The 24,376-nt window shown below is 42.8% G+C and overlaps 2 protein-coding genes across 5 annotated transcripts in view; one reads left to right on the top strand and one right to left on the bottom strand.

The window, feature by feature from the left end:
- PCSK5 (proprotein convertase subtilisin/kexin type 5) overlaps positions 1-10,379 on the top strand; it is a 244,994-nt gene extending 234,615 nt beyond the window's left edge. For all 4 annotated transcript variants that reach the window (XM_077935976.1, XM_077935978.1, XM_077935977.1 and 1 more), the window contains 8 exons: positions 659-876; positions 1,469-1,702; positions 2,243-2,473; positions 3,637-3,814; positions 4,339-4,556; positions 5,967-6,067; positions 7,431-7,617; positions 8,287-10,379. In XM_077935976.1, the coding sequence (XP_077792102.1) occupies positions 659-876; positions 1,469-1,702; positions 2,243-2,473; positions 3,637-3,814; positions 4,339-4,556; positions 5,967-6,067; positions 7,431-7,617; positions 8,287-8,699 (1,780 nt within the window). In that variant the 3' untranslated portion in view covers positions 8,700-10,379. The remainder of the gene's footprint in view (positions 1-658; positions 877-1,468; positions 1,703-2,242; positions 2,474-3,636; positions 3,815-4,338; positions 4,557-5,966; positions 6,068-7,430; positions 7,618-8,286) is intronic.
- Positions 10,380-16,384: 6,005 nt separating this feature from the next.
- RFK (riboflavin kinase) lies at positions 16,385-23,676 on the bottom strand. Its single transcript, XM_028748886.2, has 4 exons — positions 23,432-23,676; positions 21,271-21,422; positions 20,347-20,449; positions 16,385-19,024 (listed from the first exon to the last, which is right to left on the bottom strand). The coding sequence occupies exons 1-4, from the start codon at positions 23,511-23,513 to the stop codon at positions 18,891-18,893; spliced, it is 471 nt and encodes a 156-aa protein (XP_028604719.1). The 5' UTR covers positions 23,514-23,676; the 3' UTR covers positions 16,385-18,890.
- Between the last annotated feature and the right edge of the window lie 700 nt (positions 23,677-24,376).

Below are 24,376 nucleotides of genomic sequence, written 5' to 3' on the forward strand. Positions count from 1 at the left end.
AATGGGCCAAAACTGCCGTCCACCCCAGGGCTGGGTAAGCAACCATTTCCTTCCTCACGTCTTTCCATCAACAGTGTTGTGGGTTTTTTAATGTAATGGATACACTCCCAATGGAATACACTGTATTAAAAACAGTTTATTATTATTATTATTATTATTATTATTATTATTATTATTATTATTGTTTCAACATAACTATAGATAAATAATGAAATATCTCATCCTAACCCAGAAGCTAATGTTTACACAACACATGCATAATTACAGCCAAATGATATTTTATGCGAAACTGCTATTTGTACAGCAGGTTAAACAGTTAAACAGTTAAAGTTCACTGAAGAGTTTTATAATGTGTGTGGAGTCCTCTATTTCCTTTTTTTAGCTGTGCCATTCAACTGCAAATGAGTCCTTGTGCTTCAGGCCTTGTGTGGATAGGATTGCAGCCATAGAGTCCTATAGGCTGCATAATACTGTATATTAGTGGAGAAAATATGACCTGACACCTCAAGATCTAAGGCCATATGGTGAACAAAGCCAAGTCTACTGTGAACGCTTTCTTAAAGCCCTCAGCTCACCCCAAACAGCCTTTTCTAATTCTCTGAGGATTTGCAGCATGTTCTGTTGCTTGATCTTTTTTTATTCTTTGCTTCTACTTTAGGGGCTTTTTCACTAAAGACGGGGCCTGCAGAGAGTGCGACAGCCCTTGTAAAACGTGTGAAGGAAATGCCTCCAGATGTCTGTCCTGTGAAAGTCCTTTTCTCCTAGAACAAACAGAATGTAAACTTGCCTGCTCAGAGAACCACTTTGCTGATGATGGCATTTGTAGAGATTGCCCTGAGATGTGTCAGGAATGCATTATCAAGAGCTCATGTAAAGGTACTACAGAGAAACAGCAGTATGGCTCTGACCCAGGTCGTTAAATGAATGCCTATTCATTAATACTCTTCCATTTTGGTGTTTTGAGACAAAACCAAAAGCATGGGAAGAATGTGCTGGGAGAAATAGATTGGTGCTTACTGAGGTCTGACATATTTCTGCCCTGTGGACTTTGCAGTACATTCTGATCTATAATCTCCCTGGACAGCTATTCCTAGCTAGCATATCTGTGTGGGGTCCACCCAAGAGCCAAGCGGCTTGTGTAAATTTGGTGCCTCACATCAATACTGCAAAGACTTTTACAAAAACATGCAGATATGACTAGAGCTTTGGATCATGCCACTCTAATATAGTCTGAAAGGAAATCGCTGTTTTCTGATTAGGGAGGGGTGAGAGCCTGTCGACTTAAGCGGCAAATAGCAAGAAGAGAAGAGCTCTTGTTGAGACATGGCTGTGGCAATGGTTTTTAGTTTTGTTGCAGCCAGCAAAACGTAGGACAGAGGAAGGGGAGAGTTCATAGCACATTCAAGAGCACACTGTGCTATTTTGTATTCTTTTGCACATCCTGATATATTCTCCTCTTTCTCAAAAGTGTGCATTCCACCATTTCACCTGCACAACGGGAATTGTTTACGTTATTGCCCACCTGACTTCTTTGCTGACTCCAACCGCTGTTTCCCCTGCCATAAAGACTGCAAACAATGTGATGGACCAGATTCCAATGACTGCACTGATTGTTCAGAGGAATTGTATCTATACAATGGTGAATGTTTTTCAAATTGTCCAGATGGCACTTATTATGAAGAAGAGACTGACATCTGTAAAGGTATGTTTTTCAATTCAGAGGCAGAGGTCAGAAGTCATTTGGATCAGTAATTCCCTGCCAGAAGACATTGATGTTCCACTGGTATGGATGCAACAAATTAACTAATTAAAGGCTTATTTGTCGTCATCCCCCCCCCCACATGCACACACACTTCTTATAGGCAAGTTTACCCCAGAGGTGGGGGTTGCTTGACTTATGAGCCAATCATGGACCCCCAGTGGTGTCCAATTTGGTCCCTAAAGCAATTTCCCCCCAAACCACAAACACCTATCAATCAGTTGGTGTTAATTCTGTGTTGGCTGTGGATGCCTGTTCTTAGTACAGTGCCCACCCAATGCAGTGGGAATAAATGTAACGTGATCCCTGGTACAGCATGCATTCTGTGAAAAAGACAGATATGGATGCAGAAACAGTTGCAATAGAGACATAGGTAAAGCTAGAGATTGACAGTTAACTGTATAAATAGACTAAAAGGAGCCAGGTAGCCATCTGGGACTTGTAAGAGCCTTGAACAAATAGTTGTGATTCTTCACATTTCAGACTGTGACAGGACATGTCAGACCTGTTCTTCTTCCACTGACTGCCTTACCTGTGCAGAAGGTCTGTTGATGACTACTTCAGGCCTTTGTGAGATGCCCCAAGGCTGTTCCAGCACTGAGTTCTATGATGGATACACCAAAGCATGCAGCCCTTGTCACAGGAAGTGTTTGGAATGCACAGGCCCTGCCGAAGATCAGTGTTTCAGCTGTCCCCAAGATACGCTTCTTCTCAGTAAGCATTGCCCCTTTCCCAAGGTTGTATCCTTCTTTGTCATCTTCTGTTTCTTTGTCTTCTGTATTTAAGTTATTCTGTGAATGACTCAAATCACGTAAACACAAAAGTAAGCAACTTGCACAGAGCTGTCTAATCATAGAATCATAGAATCATTAGAGTTGGAATAGACCACAAGAGCCATCGAGTCCAACCCCCTGCCAAGCAGGAAACACCATCAGAGCACTCCTGACATATGGTTGTCAAGCCTCTGCTTAAAGACCTCCAAAGACGGAGACTCCACCACACTCCCTGGCAGCAAATTCCACTGTCGAACAGCTCTTACTGTCAGGAAGTGCTTCCTAATGTTTAGGTGGAATCTTCTTTCTTGTAGTTTGGATCCATTGCTCCGTGTCCGCTTCTCTGGAGCAGCAGAAAACAACCTTTCTCCCTCCTCTATGTGACATCCTTTTATATATTTGAACATGGCTATCATATCACCCCTTAACCTCCTCTTCTCCAGGCTAAACATGCCCAGCTCCCTTAGCCATTCCTCATAAGGCATCGTTTCCAGGCCTTTGACCATTTTGGTTGCCCTCCTCTGGACACGTTCCAGTTTGTCAGTGTCCTTCTTGAACTGTGGTGCCCAGAACTGGACACAGTACTCCAGGTGAGGTCTGACCAGAGCAGAATACAGTGGCACTATTACTTCCCTTGATCTAGATGCTATACTCGTTTTGATGCAGCCCAGAATTGCATTGGCTTTTTTAGCTGCCGTGTCACACTGTTGGCTCATGTCAAGTTTGTGGTCAACCAAGACTCCTAGATCCTTTTCACATTGGGAAACATGCAAAGTGGGCAGGTGCTCTGGATCAGATCATGAGAGTCTCAAACCTTCTGCTAATGGGAATCTTCCAGTAGAGTTTATCTAGGGAACTGACTTTTCCAAACCAGTTACTCCTTGCACCTTAACACCAGCTTGCCACTGACATTCATGTGATAGTGCCTGGCAACTCCGCCATAGGATTTCCATAACCTTTTCCTGAGTTACAAGTGAAAATGAGAAAGAATTGGTTTTTGTAAGACTCTTTCAGTATCCCCAAGCACAGTTGAGTTGATGTTTCTTATTGCAGTGCAAAAAGGGAATGCTGCCTGTCTGTAATTTGGTGCTGTTCTCTCTGCAGATGGAACCTGTGTTGAAGTCTGTCCAGATGGATATTATATGGACAGGGATGAAGGCCAATGCCACACTTGCCACAGGACTTGTGAGACTTGCAATGGGAAGCACAGCAGACAGTGCCTGTCCTGCCCACCAGGCTGGTACAAGCAAGAAAAGGGATGTGTATCAATTTGTACAACTGGGTAAGACATTAGGTCTCAAGTTAAAAAGCTCTATTGGCTAGGGGCTATGCTAAACTGTAACATAATTCCCTTAGAATTGAGGAGTGTAGCCTGAGGATGTTCTGGCATACTGAATCTAAATGATCGTTAATGTTCCTATCAACTAACACCCAAGAGGAAAGGGGAAGATATTTTTACCAATATTTACTAATATTGCAACTCCCCGAAAAGAAGGTTTAGTTTATAAGTTGGAACTCTTTCAGAACTGCTGGCTGTAGCATAACAGTGAATGCCAAGATAGTGAGACTAAATTTATGAGCGACCCTTGCCAAAATGGTCAAGGTGCATAGCAATAATACCAAACACCCACTCCCTTTTTCTTTTGCGAGATTCCCCTTTCACTCATTTTCATGTTAGAACTTCATGGCTATTACAAAGCACAAACACCCAGCATCTGTTAACAATTCAGATTTTCAAAATGCAAAGAGAATCAAGAGACATTACCCTTCTCTAGAATCCTTGTGTGCTTTGTTCGTCTGTTTCAGGTACTATGCAGACAATTCTACTGGCTCTTGTGAGAGGTGTCACAAAAGTTGCAAGAAGTGTATGGGACCAGAATCTACAGACTGTCTGTCCTGTGATAAAGATTTATTCCTGCTTCACTACAAAAATGAATGTCACATTTCCTGTCCTGAAAATTACTATGCTGATCGTGATGCAGGCAGCTGTGAGCGGTGCCATCCAACCTGCCGTACTTGCAGTGGTAAGATGCCACACTATATGCTTCTGCATTCACAAAGTCCTTTTCTTCTTTGCTGCCTTCACTGCCACTAGGTAGGCTCAATGATGAGCCCTCACCAGTGTTCTATTACATTTGACTGGAGTTTTCTTCCACTTGCATTTGATATGTCTCCCAGCTTGTTTCCTCGCCCTAAGCTCTGAAGTATACTAAACAGGTTCCACGAAGCAGGAGGGGGAGCTCAGGAATGATAGTGTCATCAGAGGTCAGATGGGGCTTCACCAGAAAATTCCCCAGAGCCACCTGAAAACCCATTGGATCCATCAGCTACCAAGGCTGGACCATCTTAGTAGGTCCCTAGTAGGTCCCTGCCTCTGCAGAGGGGGAAAGGTGCTGAAAGCCTAAATCTCAACAGAAAGTGATCTGACCACCACAAGGGACTGATGTCAAGTTCCTCCACTTTCAGATCACCCTCTTCCTGCCTAATTAAGAAAACAAGGGCAGAGTGTGGCCTGTCACATGGGCTGATGACATGTTGGGGCAGCCCGATAGTCACTGCGGCAACCATTAAGTCCTCAGCCACCCCAGGACCAGTTGCCTTGGCAATGTCGGCATGGAAGTTGAAGCACCCCAAAGCTATCAGTCTGGGGGTCCTCAGCACTGCCTCTGAGACCAGCTCTGTCAGCAGCAGAATCGCTAATGTATCCTGATTGCCCAAAGCCAGGAACACACACACTAGATTCCCCTGCAAGTGGACAGAGAGCCTGGAGGGGGGGGGATTTCTACAGAGCACAGCAACTCCCCCTCCCTGGCCCTCAGGTCTGCCCTGATAATAGTACCCAGATAGGTACAGCTGGGTGAGACCAACTCCACCCTGCTCACCCACCCAGGTTTCAGTGATACAGGTCAGACTGGCCTCTTCACCCACAATCAGAACATGGATGAGGGAAGTCTTTCTCAGAGCTAACCTGGCATTCAGCAGCTGCAGACCCGAGGGCTGGCTGATAAGACAACCACAATTCCCCAAGTGTAATTATGGAGGGGAAGGGTGTGTGTGTCTGAAACTGATATTGTAATAGTTGAATTATTTAACTGGAGCCTAGACAAGATACCTCTAGAATGGTTTTTGTTTCAAAATCAGCTTAAGCTTTTAGGGATCAAACACTGCAACCTGCTTATTTTACTCTATTTACTTTGTTAATTAAATGAAAAACCACTGGTCTTCAACTGGTGAGTCGGGACACACTACTGTGTTGCTGCCTGATCTAAGGTGCAGCACCAAGAGCAGCACCAGCTTACAAAACAATAGGATGAAATGAGCTCCCGATTATCTGTTTGGCCTAAAGGACTGCAAAGACTGAAGACTACTGAACTACAAGTTGGGTGGTTTTCTATTACTTACCTTTTTTAAGTGATTTTATTTGTTGTTTTAAGGGAAAGGACCTCTCTTCTGCACATCCTGTGTATGGAGCTACCATTTCGCTGCTGGAATCTGCAACTCAGAATGCTTGCTAGGAGAATACAAAACCTCAGAGGTACTTCATACACCAACCGACAAAGAGAAACAGACACACACCCACACACTGGCATTGTTACATTAAACTGGTGATTGTGAAACATTTCACCAAGCGATCCATACATTAACTTCCCGTTCTCTCCTTGTTACAAATTATTACCAGCACCCATTGCACTGTCCTATTTTTTCCTACTCGCTTATTCTCATATATGAAGCAACTACTGGAGGAGCAAGATTAGATTTAAGAACAGAGTACAATCCTGTAATACAGATAAAAGGACTTGCTGCATCAATGGTCCTTCTAGAAAATATCTAAGTATGACTTAGTTGGCTATCTACAACCCATTGTGAGAAGACCATGATTAAGGTAGACAGAAGCGCAGCAAAGAGATCTTTGTGTCACTAACAAGCAGAACTTGCTGGCCAAATCTTTGCATGCTGAAACAAAATATCAGTTGGTAGAGCATGGGACTCTTAATCTCAGGGTTAAAGGATCGAGCCCCATGTTGGGCAAAAAGATTCCTGCACTGCAGGGTTCCTTCCAGCTCTGTGATTCTGTGATAACAAATAAGAACAGTTATTCCTAGCCTGATCCCATGGTCCAGCTTCCCAAGGTTATCAGGGGCCCTGATCCAGCTACATGCAACACATGCATGTAAATAAGCTTCTGCACAGGTACATACATACATACATACATAATTTTATTTGTATGCTGCCTTGTCACAGTTCAAACCATGCTCAAAGCAGCTTACAACATGAAAAACACACATAACTACAATGTAACAAAAGTAGTAATAAACAATAAACAAAACATTAAAAAAGGCACAACCAAACTGAACAATTTCCACATAAATCACAAGTTCGAAAATAAAGATACAAAAAACAGCAGCAACAACCCCCACCCCAAAAAAGAACCGTAAACAACACCGCAGCCCAAGTGTCTGTTCAGCAGCTTCACCTTTGTAGCTGGAGTCAGTCAGGGCTCTGCTCTTCCAAGCCAAATGGGAAAAGGCAGGAGCAGGTCTTGCAGGACTCGCAGTCAAGATGGCATTGCAAGGAATAAGGAACTGGATAAAGAACTGGACAAATAGGTACAGTGTGCATGATTCCCTAGCCCATGCAACAGGCAGAACTACACACATGCAGATTTTTTGAAGGTGAAATATTTCTGATTGGCTATTCAATAGCTGCATTTAGTCCTCCCTGCTCCTTCTTCCTAGCTTTATCAGCAGGATTCTGGCTTTTTTAAAAGGGCTATAGGAAAGCCACCTGGCCTGGTGCATGTACACTTTTTGTTTGGGACCAGACAGTTTCATATTGTATGGTAGGTTTCGCCTTATAGAGTCCAAGTCCAAGTTTCTTCCTGTGTTTCTGACTTTAAGGAGTACCCAGCAAGATGTGAAAAATGTCATGACACTTGCATGCAGTGTAAGGGGCCTGGTCCCTTCAACTGTACAGAATGCCATCTTAACATGGAGATCTACCTGGATGAAAATCGTTGTGTGCCATGCTGTAAGAGTTCTGAACTTGTGCAAACTCAGGAGTGCTGTGACTGCAGTAAAACGCAAGGTAATAATGAGCAGAAAGGGTTGATGGGAAATGTTTAATGGTCTTGTACAATGGTCCTTCTTCTCTTCCTTCCCGCTCCCCCTCCTGTATCCAAGTCCTGTGAAGAATTGCAGTGTGAAATTAAATCAGCAGACTGCAGTGGTAAAATCCAGATTTACCACCTTAGAGGTGCATCTGTTACATGCATTGGTCATAACACAATACTCCTGTGCCCTACTGGTTCTCTTTGTTAATGGACAAAGCTTTGTGTCACAGAGGATTAGCAGCAGACACTACAAATACACCTCAAAATTTCTTCAGGTGTTTTATCAATGAGAATTCACCTGCAGATTCTCTAGTGTCGTTTGTTCCTAACTAACTGTGCAATCCTAACTATGCCTACACAAAATTAAGTCCTATTGAGTTAGGGATTACTCCCAAGCAAGCAGGGTTACGATTGGAACCAAAACTAGTATTGGCAGTGGTGGCCTTGTGTGAGTGTGAAGAGAGAAATTCGTGTTTATCTCTTTGTGTGCATGAACAAATCAGTTGTTAGTGATGAATTCAAAACTGGATGGAAAAGGTTCTTCATCCTTATCCTAAAATTTATTTCCACTTTTAAAAACGCGTGTGCATGCATGTGTGCTTGTGTGTATATATGTGTATATATATGAAGGCTTTGTTTTTCAGATGAATGTATATTACGCATCGCTAACTTGCCAGAGGGACTGAAAGGCAAAGCTGCAGCTTTGGTTGTTGCCGTACTCATTTTGTTGCTCCTTGCCATTGGAGCTCCTGTTTTCATATGGAGAAGATCACGGGCCAAGCCCAAGCCAGTAAAGCAAGGTGGATATGAAAAGCTGGGAGATAATGCAAAGGCACTTGCCTCTCTCAAAAGTAACCACTACCAGGGCACCAGTTATTATGAAGATCAAGTGATTGAATACAAGGACCGGGATGAAGATTATGACGACGATGATGACGATGATATTGTTTATATGGGCCAAGATGGCACAGTCTATCGCAAATTTAAATATGGACTTCTAGAAGATGATGAAGTAGATGAACTGGAGTATGATGATGAAAGTTACTCCTTTAGATAACCTTTAGATTATGTGTCACTTTGTCTTTCCTGCACACTCATAATCTCACCTGAATGGTACAGACAGCCATTTACAATAGATATATTTGCAACCATTGTATGTGAGTGTGGGTGGATGTGGAATACTTACTGCTTTGAAGGAGGAGATGGCATTCAGCTTATCAAGTAATTATGTGTATACTACCCTAAATTAGCACCTTGGTAAATGGCTGTCTATATCCACACAGAATTTTTTCAAATATAGTTTGAATATAATTGCTTCCTCCTGTTCTCTTATTATTATATTATATTGTCCCTAAGGCTCATGATACATTTCTAGTACACGAAACACCTGAGCTGAATGTCCAACTTATAGTCCTCTTTCATTAAGAAGACCACCACTCTAAGCATGGAACAAAATGACTTGGTGTCTTCTTAATTTGACATATCTTTATTCACTTCACTGTTAGTCTACTTATTTTGTGTGACACAATGCTAAAAAGAGTTGGAATGGGTTACAATGGTTCAGAGCTCCATATGCAACTGGCAGACTGGCAACCCCATTCACACACAATGGGATTTCACATAAAGAACCCTGGCAGCAGAACCCCTGGTCAAAGGCGTCCATGTGCTCAACAAGGCTTCCTTCCCTTCTCTGCCTATGTGCCCCATTGTCCCCTGAAATTCCCTGTCGTGCTCAGGAGAATACCCAGAACTGTGGGGAAGGAGGAATCATTCCATCTGGCAAGCTGATATGCTTCTGCAGATGGGACATTCAACATAGCACAACATTGAATTCCATCCAATAAATATGCATGCTTCAATGCAATATAAGGTTCAGCTTCCCCACCCATAGCCTGTGCTCTTTGTTTTCACTGTTTTGTTGGGAATATTGGGGTTTAGATTCGATAATGCGTTGCTCTTATGCAGCCGCTACATAACTGTGGCCATGACTTGATATGGCACCAACAGACATGACAGGAACACCCATTCCTCTCCTTCCTGCTGCTTCCTGGGCCCTCCAATCTGCTCCAGGAGCCCCCCCCCCCCCTGCAACCCTCCGGGACAGTCTAGAGGAAGGGAGGGAGGCCTTACATGTGGGTGTCACTCTATGGCTCTATCTTTTGGGTTATTCCACATGAGTCAAAAGTCATCCCATTCATCCCGCTATGATACAAATGTAAAAGAAACAGGTCAGACAAAAGTTCCAATTCATACATGCATGTTCCTAATTTGATGGCTGGTGTCACTAATCTGCAGCACAGACAAAGCTTTCAGGTCACTTCCTGCTATTTCACTTTTAATTGAGATGAAGTAGAATACATTCATCTGGGAGTCATCAAGCAATTACACACAAGTATGTTAATCATGCCATTAGCCCCAAATATCTTGCCAATCTGTTAAATTATGTACTGTTATTAAGAGAGATGTATTTATATTTAAATAGTTAACCATACTGGAATGAGCTTTCATGATATTACTTGCTGCGGTGGATTATAGTTTGCACTGAAATTCATTTTGTGATGGATTTATCTCTCACTACTCTCCATTTTCAGGGTATATTGCCACCAAATTTATTAGGTCTCTCGGCTTTTTAATGTTTCCTAGTATGCATTAAAGTGCATTTCTCATGGAAGTTGCTGCAAATACCATTCTGTGTAAATGTTCATTTTTATTTATTAAATTTGTATAATGTCCTTCATCTGTAGATCTCTGGGTGGTTCACAACATAAAAATACAAGATAAAAACACAAAATAGATAAAAAATACAAGAACAAAATAAAAACACGAACCACGAACACATTTAAAAGGGCATCAGCATACCCTCCAACATTTCTCTGATGAAAATAGGGACATCCCATTCCATAAAGATAATCTTACCATTTATACCCCACACATCTTACTGGGTTGCCCCAGCCACTCTGGGCAGCTTCCAACATATATAACAGGATTGCCTTCAAACGGCTCGGCGTCAGATAACTCCATACCCTCCAATATTTCTCCAATGAAAATAGAGACATCGTAAGGAAAAGTGGGACATTCTGGGATCAAATGAGAAATCAGATGGCTTCTTTAAATCACCCCTGGACACCCCTGGAAAGTAGGGACTCTTAGAGAGTCTGCATCAGGTGTCAATCAGCCAAAGGCCTGGCACCTGAAGGTATAAGAGTTTGGATTTGATATCCCGCTTTATCACTACCCGAAGGAGTCTCAAAGCGGCTCACATTCTCCTTTCCCTTCCTCCCCTACAACAAGCACTCTGTGGGGTGAGACTGAGAGACTTCAGAGAAGTGTGACTGGCCCAAGGTCACCCAGCAGCTGCAGGTGGAAGAGCAGGGAATCAAACCCTGTTCACCAGATTACGAGTCTACCACTCCTAACCACTACACCACATGGGTACATAATGTAGGCACCAGCCAAATCTCCCTGGGGAGAGCATTCCACAAATGGGGAGCCACTGCAGAAAAGGCCTGTTCTTGTGTTGCTCCCCTCTGGGCCTCTTGTGAAGGAAGCACACAGAGAAGTGCCTCTGTTGATGATTGCAGGGTCCAGGTAGGTTCATATGGGAAGAGGCAGTCTTTGAGGTATTGTGGTCCTGAGCCATTTAAGTCTTTATAAGTCAAAACCAGCACTTGGAATTGGGCCCGGGAACTAATTGGTAGCCAGTGCAGTTGGGACAGAATTGGCATTATATGCTCAACCCATCTTGCCCCTGTGATCAACCTGGCTGCCAAATTCTGCACCAGTTGAAGTTTCCAAAGCATCTTCAAAGGCAGCCCTACATATAATGTGTTGAAATAACCTAACCTGGAAGTTTCTGCCCATGTCTGCCACAAATGGAACAAAGCTAACGTTACAATAAATCTAATTTTTTTTGCATAACTCTTTAAACACTCTGATATTGGAAATTATGTATTTGATTGTTTCCCAGGCTACAGACTGGCACACTTCATCTGGGGAAAAACCCTATAAATTGGACAAAAAGTACTGTCTTTTGGTTCCTTAAAAGATTGTGCAGAACTGGTTGTTTTTTAATGGCACTTAAATGCAAGGGAAGGGACGCGGGCGGCGCTGTGGGTAAAACCTCAGCGCCTAGGACTTGTTGATCGCATGGTTGGCGGTTCGAATCCCCGCGGCGGGGTGAGGCTCCTGTCGTTCGGTCCCAGCTCCTGCCCACCTAGCAGTTCGAAAGCACTCTTAAGTGCAAGTAGATAATAGGTACCGCTTGATAGCGGGAAGGTAAACGGCGTTTCTGTGTGCTGCTCTGGTGCCGGTTCGCCGGAGCAGCGTCTTCACGCTAGCCACGTGACCCGGAAGTGTCTGCGGACAGCGCTGGCTCCCGGCCTCTAGAGTGAGATGAGCGCACAACCCTAGAGTCTGTCAAGACTGGCCCGTACGGGCAGGGGTACCTTTACCGTTTTAAATGCAAGGGAATTAATCGTTCCACTTCTCTTATTAATTGTATGGCTCATGATGATAGGAAGAGGAGTGCCTAACATTGCACCAAAACATAAATTAAATGAATGGAATGCAAAAATGAAACAGTATCATTAAGGAATGCAAGATTTCTTCACTTGTAATTCAAGCACTAAACCTGTCATGCCTATGACAGCAGATTAAAAAAATATTTATATAGAAGTATGCTGATTAGATTGTATTGTAAGCATTACACAGTTCAACTAAAAACATTTGTGTATTATACTAAAACTGGAGGGAAGAAAAAGAACCCATATTTACAATTTATTTTGCACTGAAATAACGCAGAAGGACGCAGTCTTGCAGGACAGAGAGATTACTTGAATCCCTCACTCTGTATCAGAATTGTCTTTTTATTTCTTAATCAAAATAATGCTTATTATGATACATTTTGATATTAATACAACATGCCTAGGGTACAGAATACATATATGACTATGGGGTTGGATCCAGACTTTGTTTTCAGGAAAAAAATCCTCAATTGTCTTGCTGACAATTTCATTTTCCAGAAGGTGGAAGAAACAAGAGGATCATCTATCTTAGACCTGGTCCTCATCAACACGGAGGAACTGACTGTCAAAGTGGAAGTGTTGGGAACCTTGGGAGGAAGTTATCATGTCCTTCTGCATTTCATGATACAGAGGAAAGGGAAAGCTGAGTGCAGTCAGACAGGCACTCTGGGAGGCCAATTTCTAAAAGCTTAACGAGCTACTGGGGGAGATCCCATGGCCAGAAATACTCTGGGAGAAGGGAGTCCAAGATGGATGGGAGTTTCTTAAAGGTGAAATATTGAAGACTCAAATACCAACAAGAGGGGGGCATCTAAGGAAGCTGGTGTAGTTGCATATGGAGCTTACAGATGAGCTAAGATTTAAGAAGGGCGTGTGTAAGAAATGGAAGGAAGGGGAAATCACAAAGGAGTATACACAAGTAGCCAACAGTTGTAGGGTGAAAGTCAGGCAGGCTCAGTTGTAGGGTGAAAGTCAGGCAGTTCAGAATGAGCTCAGGCTTACAAGACAGGTTAAAAATAGTTTTAAAAGGTTTATTCAGCTATGTTCAAAGCAAGAGGAAGAGCAAACAAGTGGTAAGTGCATTGTGTGGAGACAATGGCTATTTGGTGACAAAGAGAAGGTGGAACTACTCAACACCTACTTTGCCTCTGGTCTTCACCCAAAAGGAAAGTGATGCCCAACCTGGTGATAACAGGATAAATGATGTAAAGAGGAACCTGCAGCCCAGGATAGGAAGAGAGGAGGTAAGCAAACACCTGCCTACTTTAAACAGGAGGAGATATAATAGCCATCTTCCAATAACTCAAGGGCTGTCACCTGGAAGAGGCAGCAAGTCTGTTTTCTCCTGCTCTGGAGGGTAGGACTTGAACCAATGGCTTCAAATGACAAGAAAGGAGATTCCAACTAAACATCAGAAAGACCTTTCTGATGGTAAGAGCTGTTTGACAGTGGAATGGACTCCCTTGGAAGGTGGTGGATTTTCCTCCATTAGAGGATTTTAAGCAGAGGTTGGGTGGCCATCTGTCCTGGATGCTTCAGTTGAGATTCCTGCACTGCAGGGGGTTGGGCTAGGTTACTTTTGGGGTTCCTTTCTGCAACACCCTCCTTGTAAATAGCAGACAATAAAAATAAATGGCTTGTTCAAACAAATAGTTTACTGCAGAATATAATTGATAATTTAAAAAAATAATGACTTTAAACTATGCGGCCCTTACTAGCCCTACTCTTTCCTATGAATGGCTATTGGGGAAAATTTCTTTTTTTGGCTTGCTGTAAAAGATGCTGAATGGCAGATACAGGAAGATGACCAGTACTGGGGAAGAGTAAAATTAACCCGTGCAATTATCAAATCACTTGAGTTTTCTTAAACTCTAAATGAGTTATAGGCTATGAATTGCACCAGGTATGTACAGGCACACCTTAATGTTGCAAGAAAAATGAGGCTGTGGCCTCAGCATTTTACTCATATTTGGAGACACGGTCAGAGTACAGCCGTGCCATCTTGGCTGGCTCTGTTTTGCGTGTGTGACAGGAGTAGCAGCAGCACTGCCAGCAGCAATGGAGAGCTTGTTCTCCAGGTGTGCAGTGTGTGGAAAGTCATGAAGTGTAAGTAGTGGCTGGGGGGGGGGGGAGAGAATAGGTGTGGGGTGGGCTTGTGGGCACGCTTGTGTCTCCACCTCTTCTTTTTATCCCCCCCCCCATCTTTGTGTGTGCATGCATCTTAGTCTGTGATCTTCTGCCTTGTGCTCACTCTGACATTATTGGGCTTCATAGTCAGAATTGTGTTTCAATTCCCAAAGTCCCTACCCTAATGAAATGTGCTGCATATGCCTATGAAAGGAGTCTTTTTTAAAAAAAAGAATGCCTCAAATATTAAATGTCAGTTTCCAATAGCAGATACTGCAGTTCCAGCATATTTCGCAAGTAAGGAAATATTAGTAAAAACAGGCATATACTTCCTTTGACAGATGGAATTGTTTAAAAAGGTGGCATGAGGACAAAGCATACAAAGGACTTATGTAATACTAGCAAAAAGAAAACCTTTGGAGAACAAGAGACTTATGCCAATTATTCCCAACATACTTTTTGGGTACTGAGAAAACCATCGTTTTATTAACAAAGTTCTTGAGTAATCCAATTGAAGTCTCTGCAAACGTGTATGACTAGTTAGCAACATTTTCTAGGTTGCTGCGCTTATTCATGACAGAATACCTAGTTTGAACTTTTAGCTAGTAGTTGTATCTTTAAGATAAATTGAATCTTTAAAGAATTCCAACAGTTCAGACTGCTGTAAACAGTAAATTAATCTAATGGCATTGAAATATTTGATATTGGATTGCCTCATTACACACACAGCTCTGCCAGAAAGCTGCCACTGGAATTATTTTTCTATGAAAGCTTGCAAATGTCCATGTTTTATGTCATCCAGAAAGTTGGACAAGATACTCTGATACCTTTAATGTGTTACTTGCACATTTATTTTGTAGATAATGCAAGCATAAAAACTGCTGCCTACTTTTGTTTAATATTGGAAAGGTAGTGACCAATAAAAGTTACTCGGTGAATCTCCTTGGTCGGGGAGGGAATGACCTAATTTATTGCCCACATTTTTCCCTGAAGAGTTCACAGAATACTCTGAAGTTTAGATAAGAACGGAAGCTCTTCTTAAATCGTTAAGCATTAGTTACTAAAAGCATGAAGGAGTTGGTGGGACTGCATGGGACCAGCTCCATTCCCTTGACAATGGGCACACTGGCAGCATTTTCTAGCTACAATGACTAGCTGCAATGCATGTTGGCTTTCTTCATGGTACCAGAGGCCCAGGCCACCAGAATTCCTGTTCCCATGAAGGAAGCATTTCATGCTCCTCCTTGTGAGGTTGGGTCTGGCTCTCCATGGTCTCACTGCTCCCCACCAATGCACTTGGCACCCAAAAGTAGCCCCTGCATAGATGTGATAGGTCTATACTTCAATATGCAGCTATGAGAGAAAGCGTAAACATTCTTGCATACTTACCCAGGCATAGGCTTTGTATTTTTCTTTCTTTTTAATAGGGCAATTATTAGTCTCCATGATTAAAGGCAACAAGTAAAGAGTTGGAGAAAGGCTTTAGTGCCGTTTTAGCTAATAGGTATTTCTGTTCACATTACATGTTTTTAAATAAATAGATAACATTTGGACCACAGCCTTGTTGCTAACTATACTTTGTACTTGCTAGTGAAGGATGAAGTGGAGCATACTTTTTAATCAGTTTTGTAAATATTTGACAGAATCTGTAGTCCCAAAGCAAATAATCTCTCATTGCTCAATTAAAGCAGATCAGGAGCAGTACACATTTCACACATAATAGCATAAATAAACACATTGTCATAAATTGTGCAGTAAACAATACCATATTTTCCGTGTATGAGACACCCCCATGTATAAGACAACCCAGTTTTTTGAACCCAAAATTAAGAAATCGGGCCAGAGCCTGAGCCAAGACTGCCCACACCAGAGCCTGAACCCCTGTGCATTCACCATCTGTGTATAAGACAACCCCCAATTTTTGACCAAAAATATTTAGCAAAAAACATGGTCTTATACATGGAAAAATACAGCAGTTAGTGCAAACTGCTACCCCAATGTAATGCATGTGAAGTGCCAGATGTGGACAAAGTAGGCATGTTATTCTGTATTCTTTGTACATCAAGTATGACAAACTGAATGTGTACATATACACATTTTCCATACTTTTATTTGTTGAAATGAGTAGAAAAATAAAACCCTTAATAAAATTACAGTGGTATATTTAAAATGAATCATCTTAAATACAGGTATATAAAAAGATAGAATTCAATAAATGATTTCATACACTCATGTATTTTTATCTGGACTGAACAATGAACATTTTTCTTGTTCATACTTTATAGTGCAGTTTTTCACAAAATTAAAGTGCTCTGTGACTACATTCTCTTCATTCAAATTCAAATGTTCAAGATTCATAAACCCTTCCAGAAGGCACTCATTTCTAAAGACAACACAAATGGTAAACAATCATAGGTAGCAACATTATCAAGACCTCAGACCATTAAGCTTATGTTATCACCTCCGTCAGACAGAATGCTTACTTCCAACTGCTAACATTTAAATTATTGTGGGGTAAGCTTCCACAAACCTATTTTCCAGAAGCAATAGCTCAGCTTGGCATGGCATCTCCTTTCCCTCTCCTGAGCCAGAGAGGGGACTTTTCCATGTGGCACTACAGAACTTTGTAGTAGGAAGAAGCGCTTTTTCTGGCTCTAAGTCCACCTAATTTTGTGCTGCTCAACCCTGAAGCTGGAAGAAGCAGAAACATGCTGCTACAGGCCTGCTAACTGCATGCTAGAACATACACATTACCTGGCACACAGAGAACTTGCAAGTCAGTGGAAACCCAAATCATAAATATCTAATATATTAAAAATGAGGAAAGCCTAATTGTTTGGACATGGGCGGCGGGGGGGGGGGAGAGAGAATAGTGGACATGTTACTAAAAACTAACTTAGTATTCAACTAACTTTTACTCAGGATAGATGGACTGCAACTTAATGGACCCAAGTTAGTTATAGCCATTCATTTCAATGGGTGTACTTTGTGTAAAAGTTAGTTGAATAAAACCAGAATATTTAAACTTAACTACATCATTCAGATATGGATATAGGAACATTTCAACAACGACAAAGGGAGACTAGAGGTTTCTTTGCAAATCAACACAATGGGAAAATTCTGAAATATACAAGCACTTTTCCCACAAAAAGATACAATAAACACATAGGAGGCAAACAAGATCACAATGACAAGCCCTGCATTTATTTCCAACCTGTGTGCATGTGAACTCTGGAAAAAGTATGATCTTCAAATGCACATTCAGTTTGCATACTCATTTGTAGGTCTTCAACACAGATTCATAGCAGGACTTCCCACTGCAATTTCACTGCCCACAATGTTTTAACCATGTGAAAACTGCTGTGTATTTAGCTCCCTACAATTATATCACATTATTCTTAAAATTAGGCTCTTTCTGGGACTGCACAAATGCCCAAAAGTTTACATTCCAACACATTTTTTCTAAGCAGTCTAACATTTCATTGTAGGACTTTGGTCATGTTTAACATAAAAGGCTTCAAAAATTTAGAAGTATACTATGTGTACTTCTAAAAGGTTTAACATAGAATCAGAATTAGACACAATTCTGATATCAATTAGGTTTCTACAAAAGCTGAAAGTTGCTTAGGCCAATCCCTCTTGCTTTCCACCCTGTGTATATCACTAACGTTGTAGGCAAGTCATATATTATGCAAGTCATAAATCAAAGCTATACCATATTTAATCCACAACCAGGCAATGTAGCTAATGAGTGCTTATGCACAGACATTTCACCAAGAGGCAACTGCTAAATTTATATAGCAGCAAAGGAAGCCCCATACATCTTCTATGTAAGCTAAATTCATCACTGAAATCTCCATTTATTTTAGAATCCATTTTGTAAAAGTTACGTTGGGCATAGATATGGTGAGACAAAGACTGAAATGTGTTTTTAATCATTCTACAATAAAGAAAAGAATATTTGCTATTTAAAAGTTTCTGATTTATCTGGTTTCAAATGCTTCTCTGGAAACCAGGGTCTTTGCACCCTATTTGAGAATCAAGTACAGTAGACAAACTCTATTGTAAGTATATAAAAATGCTGTTTTGAAGTCTCATTAAAATCAATGGCACAACATAAATCCTGAAATGTGACTAGTTTTCCTCTGGATGCCATTTTCAATTATGTACCAAATAAAAACCAAGTATCCAAAAGAGAAGTCTACTTTACCATTGTATTTCCCTCACAACAAGAGCGTCTGGCATGATTGCTCTGACCTTTAAAATCAGAAAAGGATGCTCATTTAAAGATTAGCTAACCATCATTAGAAACATTTACAAATTACCAGTCAACATTAAGAAAACTGTTTCTGAGCCTTGGATGACCTAGTAATAGTAACAGTGTGTACACATTGCCCTGGGTATGGTGAAACCTTTTTCCTAACTTGTCATTATAATATGTAGACTAATAAAAGTTACTTTTGCCTAACTATTTTAATTCAATACCAATACAAGCAGAAATCTTAAACCACAGGAATACTGGTTACAGATTTTTTTTCTCTAAAGGACAGCCACTAAAATTAGTGCAATATACAGTGAAAATTAAGGAGTGGCATCACTCAATGACCATTAACTATGTTGGTAACAGTAGTAGTGTGGAAGAAGTTGTCTTCTTTTAATTTCTGGTGTTCTGGCAAGTCTAGTTTTTTCTTAGCTTCTTCAATGTCATCTTGAATAGCTGCTATTAGTGCATCTGTATAAAATGAAAAGAAGTTGATACCATTTCACAGACTAATTCTGAATAAAAGATTCAGAAAACATTCTTAAAAGCCTTCTTCAAAAGTATCAAAGGTACTTTATCACAGATAAGGGGCAGACTCAATATTGGTTCAGACACAGCAAGCAAACCAGTTTGGCATTACAGTGGTACCTCTGGATGCGAACGGGATCCGTTCTGGAGCCCCGTTTGCATCATGAGCAGAACGCAACCCGCGTCTGCGCATCGCAATTCGCCGCATCTGCGTGTGACGTCATTCTGAGCGTTTGTGCATGCGGCGAAACCCGGAAGTAACCCGTTCCGTTACTTCCGGCTCGCCGCGGGACACAACCTGAAAAGATTCAACCTGAAGCAAACGTAATAAGAGGTATGACTGTACATGGACAAGCATCAGACTTGTCACAGTGTTTCTCTTGCACAGCAAACCAGCTGCCATTACATCCATATTGGACGAGCTAGTGTCTCAAGGCACATGATGCAGCCACCTTGCTAAGCTATACAGGATCTGGTCTTTGCCTTGATGACAACCATCCAAGAACCTTAGTACATCTACTAAGTTTGACTAAATTCAGACAAAATATAAAGAAAAAAACCCCAAACTGGAAACTACAACTGACTCAATGTTTTAAAGTATGGTTTGCACAATCTATAGTTTGCAAAAGAGAAAGGCATGATTTGGTATTACATTTCTCTGTTTTGTGCCAAATTGAGATCTACCAGGCTGTTACTGTAAATGTAAGTTTACATTCTGTTCCCACCTATCCTCCAAGAAATCTACACCATATTGAGAGTAAATACATTTCCTATTAAGACGGTTGCCTTTATATAACCCTGTGTTATAAAACGCATTGGCAGTACACAGGGAGAACATACAAGGACATACAAACAATACACAACTGCATCCTGGAAATGTCTAGTTAGCTGGGGAAAAGGGGGGACACATGTATCTTGATATAGGAAACTCCAAAATACAGTTTTCCCACCTCACTCAAAAAAGAAGCTACTAAATAATAATAGTTAATGTCTGGGCAGCTTGACAAAGGGATATCTAGCTTGTTACAGGTGTCATTCCCATGAGAGGATGTATTGAGAAGGAAAAAGAGAACAAGGGCGGCAGGCAAAGACAACATTGGGGCTGCCCTAGTTGGACTGTGCCCCCACCTTGGGTCCCTCAGCAGAAAGTTGGTATATAAGTACAGTAAATAATTTAAATAAATAAATAAATAAATAAATAAATAAATAAATAAATACTGCTATAGCTACACTGACAGTGGTTACAAAAGGTACTTAGGACTTACCTAAAGAACTGAAGTTTTTTTCTGGTCTTATGTATCCAACAATAATTATGCTAAGTATTTCTCCATAGAAGTCTCCTGCGAAGGTGTGAATGATGTGTGTTTCCTAGAACAACAGTTTCGTAATTTAATATATAGGCTTGATTGAGAATTTAGCAATCCTAATGGCCAGATATTACATACTATAGAAGGCAGAGTACAGTTTTCACACTATACTGCAGTTCACACTTTCAAAACAAACAAAAACCCCTTTCTAGGTGCTACGCATGTAACAATAAAGTGCAATAGAGGCAGAACCCTTTAAGGTTGCTAGTCCTTTGAATATGTTCCTGTTGCACTTTCACACAACAGTTTACTTCTACTAACTTTCCCGTACCATTTTATTTCTACCTACCCTTCTAATATATTAGCCTTTCACGTGAAATCAGTTTGAAATAGCAACTGTGTATCTCCTTCAGTTCAGTGAGCACTTCCTCATGAGCTAACACAGCTTCCAGCCAAACTAGTTCTGATGAAGCACATAACAGAATGTGTAAGTGCAGGCATACACCTGGGTTCCTGGAGAATTTAAAAGTAACTACCATTGATCTCAGGATAAGAAGCATTCTGTCACAGCCAATACATGTATCCCAATTTTAGTTTAAAGTGTTAAATATCAGTATTTGATCTGTCATCAAGGATCAGAAATAGGAAATCTATTTCCTATAAAGAAGAAGGGGACTCCCCCCCCATGCTATTATTATTATTATTATTATTATTATTATTATTATTATTATTATTGAAAACTCCTTAATTGTGAGCATAGCAGCATGCAGACCTTAATGCTTTCAGATCAGCTCTGATATTATCAAGGAATATTCTCTGAAACTGTTCCAACTGAAAGTACATTGGTTTTCTCATAAGCTAGATAAAATATAATGTTCTTACCACTGATTTTTTAACATTCTTATAATATGGATTCCAGCCTATGCTCGCAACCATTTTATGCACATCTCCATTTCCAACAGAAGCCCAGCCATAGTATATGCCAGTAGATATATCAGATGGAAAGCTATCAACCACTTCCTCAGAAAAGTTAGCTGAAAAATATAAATGAAACAATTACATTAAACAATTACATTAAAACATTTCATAAACGATAGGAAAAGGACGATGCCCCAGGTCAGTTCAGTTAACTTGGTATTCCTATTTAGATGGTACATGATTAGAATCCAGATCAAGGTTGGGCTCTGATTGTCCTAGTTTTAGCCCGTGTTTTTAGTCACCAAGAAAGATGGCATTTAAATCAATTCTTTATCAAGTCATGGTTTGCGAAACAATTGTGTATAGTAATTGGTTGCTAGAAAAAAAACGGCTATACTGTTATACTGCACAAAACAATAATCCAAAACCCTCTAGTACTTCTATTTCTTTAGAGATGCAAAATTTTTCTCTGTACGTCTGCAAAACCACTAAGCAAGCTAACTTATTTTAAGACAAGGGCTACAATCCTCCACAAAATTTTCAAGACTGTAGGTTAAGACCTGACAGTCAACTTGGTGCAGAGTGGTTAGTGCATCAAATTAAACTAGGAGAACTTTAGTTCAGTGAGTGGCCACAAGACACTCGCTAGCGCTCAGCCTAGCCTACCTGTGAGAATAAAATGAGGTGGGTAGGAATAACGTCCATCAATCCTACTTTTACACTGATGGAAGGGAGAGATGCACTGGAGTAGCAACTGCCACATCTGCCGCCCTGACTTTTCACCATGGACAGGGTGGAGGCTGAGGCAGCTTTTAATTTATCCTCTCATTTACTGTCTGCAATGAGAGTGAATTAGCTATGCCAAGTCTAGGACTGGTGCCCGTACGTGAGACGTATCTGGGAAATGAAGGGACAAAGGATGTGGCATTTCCATGCTATTCTCAGCACACCCCATTTCCCTCTACTCTACTAGCCAGCAATACTTGCTGTGGGCAGTAGCATAGCTGGGGGGCAGGGCACCCTAGGTGGCACTTACCTTGGGGTGGCATATCAGAGCCCATGGTTCCAGACAGGTCCAGGCACCCCAGAGCCCAGTGCATCACCCCCCCAAAGCACCACAGCCCAGGGCTGGGCTTGCAGAACGCGCCAGACACCACAGGGTGGCCGAGAAGGACGCAACTGGCACATGCTGGCCCCACAAGCCATGTGGGGTCTGCAGTGCACCGCCCACAAAAGCAACAAGGGGCTGGCATCTGCCCACCACCTCCCTCCAGCAGGAGGGTGCCCCACAGGAATGCAGTGGCTCGGACTCCAGCTCTGTGCTGCTTTTGCAGACAGGGCTGGGCCACCACCTACACACTGTGTCACAGGTGGAGGGAATTGAGAGGGACATAGTTTTGGCAGTGCGGCCCACCCTGGCTAAGCCACTGGCTGCGGGAGGCCCAGCTGACTTCCCAAGGGGGCTTCCGTCTCCAGTGGAGCAGCACCTGTTCTGTTTCCAGAGGTCACTCATCTGGCTTACAGGTAAGGGTAGGATGGTGCCCAAAATCATGCAAAATGCAGTTGGCATTTGGTCGACAAAACACTATTTCTCCATAATATAAAAGTCCCTGCTGTTTGGATGATAAATATTAACTTCCCACAATTGCATCAGTTTAACATTAATGCTAAATTCGGTTTTAGATCAAATTACGGTATATACTGAAAGCAGCAGCTACATTTATATCCCATTTCCCCTCTAAATCAGATTTTTCCAAAGCTATTGATCCACCAGCAGAGGGTGATTTTGTTCTATTTATTTATCTACTTGGCTCCCTGCTGCCTCTTCTTCGTTATGCCGTCGGGAACACGGTCCCGCATTCCTGCACAAGGAGCCGGTTTCGGTATCAGATTCTCTCTCCTTACAACATCCCGGTTAAACAGGTCGCGGATATTTTCCCGGGACACTCGGCAGGCGAGGACTCTGGGCATTCAAAGGTCTCTGGCGCCGCGGCAGAAGCAGCGTCTGGTGGGCGGAACGAAACCGAAACCCGCCACCCGGAGGGAGGGAGGGAGGCCCGGCTCTCTCCCTGCCTCCCTCCGGGAAAGGCCCCGAGGGCCGCCCCTCCGCCGCCGCCGCGCTCACCTGTGGGGATGCCCAGCTCCTTGGAGCCCCGGCCGAAGCCGCGCACCACCTCCCCGCGGCAGAAGTACGGCAGGCTCTTCATGGCCAGCCGAGAGAAGAAGCCCCGCGAGGCCACGGCCCAGGCCCCTCCGGCCCCGAGGCAGAAGCAGCAGGCGGGCGAGAAGGCTTTCCGCGGCGAGGAGAGAGCGGGACGAGGCGACCAGGCAGGCGGGCGGGCAGGTGCGCGCGGCGGCCGGCGAGCTCGGTCTGCTGTGCCGGCACGGAAGGGGCGGGGCCTCGCGCGGCGTCACAGGAGGCGGGGGCGAAGCGCCGCTGGAAAGTTCCAGCTCTCGCGGCCTCGAGCCCGCCCCCTGGTGGGCGGAGCCACCGCTCTCCCCGCTCCGGTTCTGTGGGGAGGGAGGAGGAGTGACGGCGGAAGGAGCGCCTCTGCGCCTGCGCGGGGCCGGCCAGCAGCCAGAAGCCCCTCCGCGAGCGGCGCGCGAGGAATCCTGGAAGGAGAAGCTGCCTCGTGGGCCGGCGGGGCTCGTCTCGTCTGCATTCGCGGACGCGTGTCAACCCCAGTAGTGATCGCGACCCCCTTCCGCCGCAGCAAATGCTGATGTACTAAACGCTTTATTCTTCTGCTCGGAAGGAGCCCTGGAGCTGCCTGTCTCCGGCCCTCTGCCCAAAAAGCACCAGGCCCTCGAAATGAACCGCGAGGCAGCGTCACGAAAAGGGGGGCAAGACTTCCAGAAGCCTCAAGGGCCCAGCCAGGGTTTGGGGGGGGGCAGGACGCCCTCCTGGCACCATCCTCTGTCTGACCCTCTAGCAGATTCGGAGTGAAATGCCCCCAAAACACTTCTTTTAAATTACTTGCCTTTGACCCCCAAGGGCTCCGGGAAATCTGTCAAAACCTTTCTACAAATTCTGTTAAGTATTTTTATTTTTTTTACTTCTTCCCTGACT

Source organism: Podarcis muralis, chromosome 11, assembly GCF_964188315.1.
Source record: "Podarcis muralis chromosome 11, rPodMur119.hap1.1, whole genome shotgun sequence".
In the NCBI taxonomy this organism is placed as follows: Eukaryota; Metazoa; Chordata; class Lepidosauria; order Squamata; family Lacertidae; genus Podarcis; species Podarcis muralis.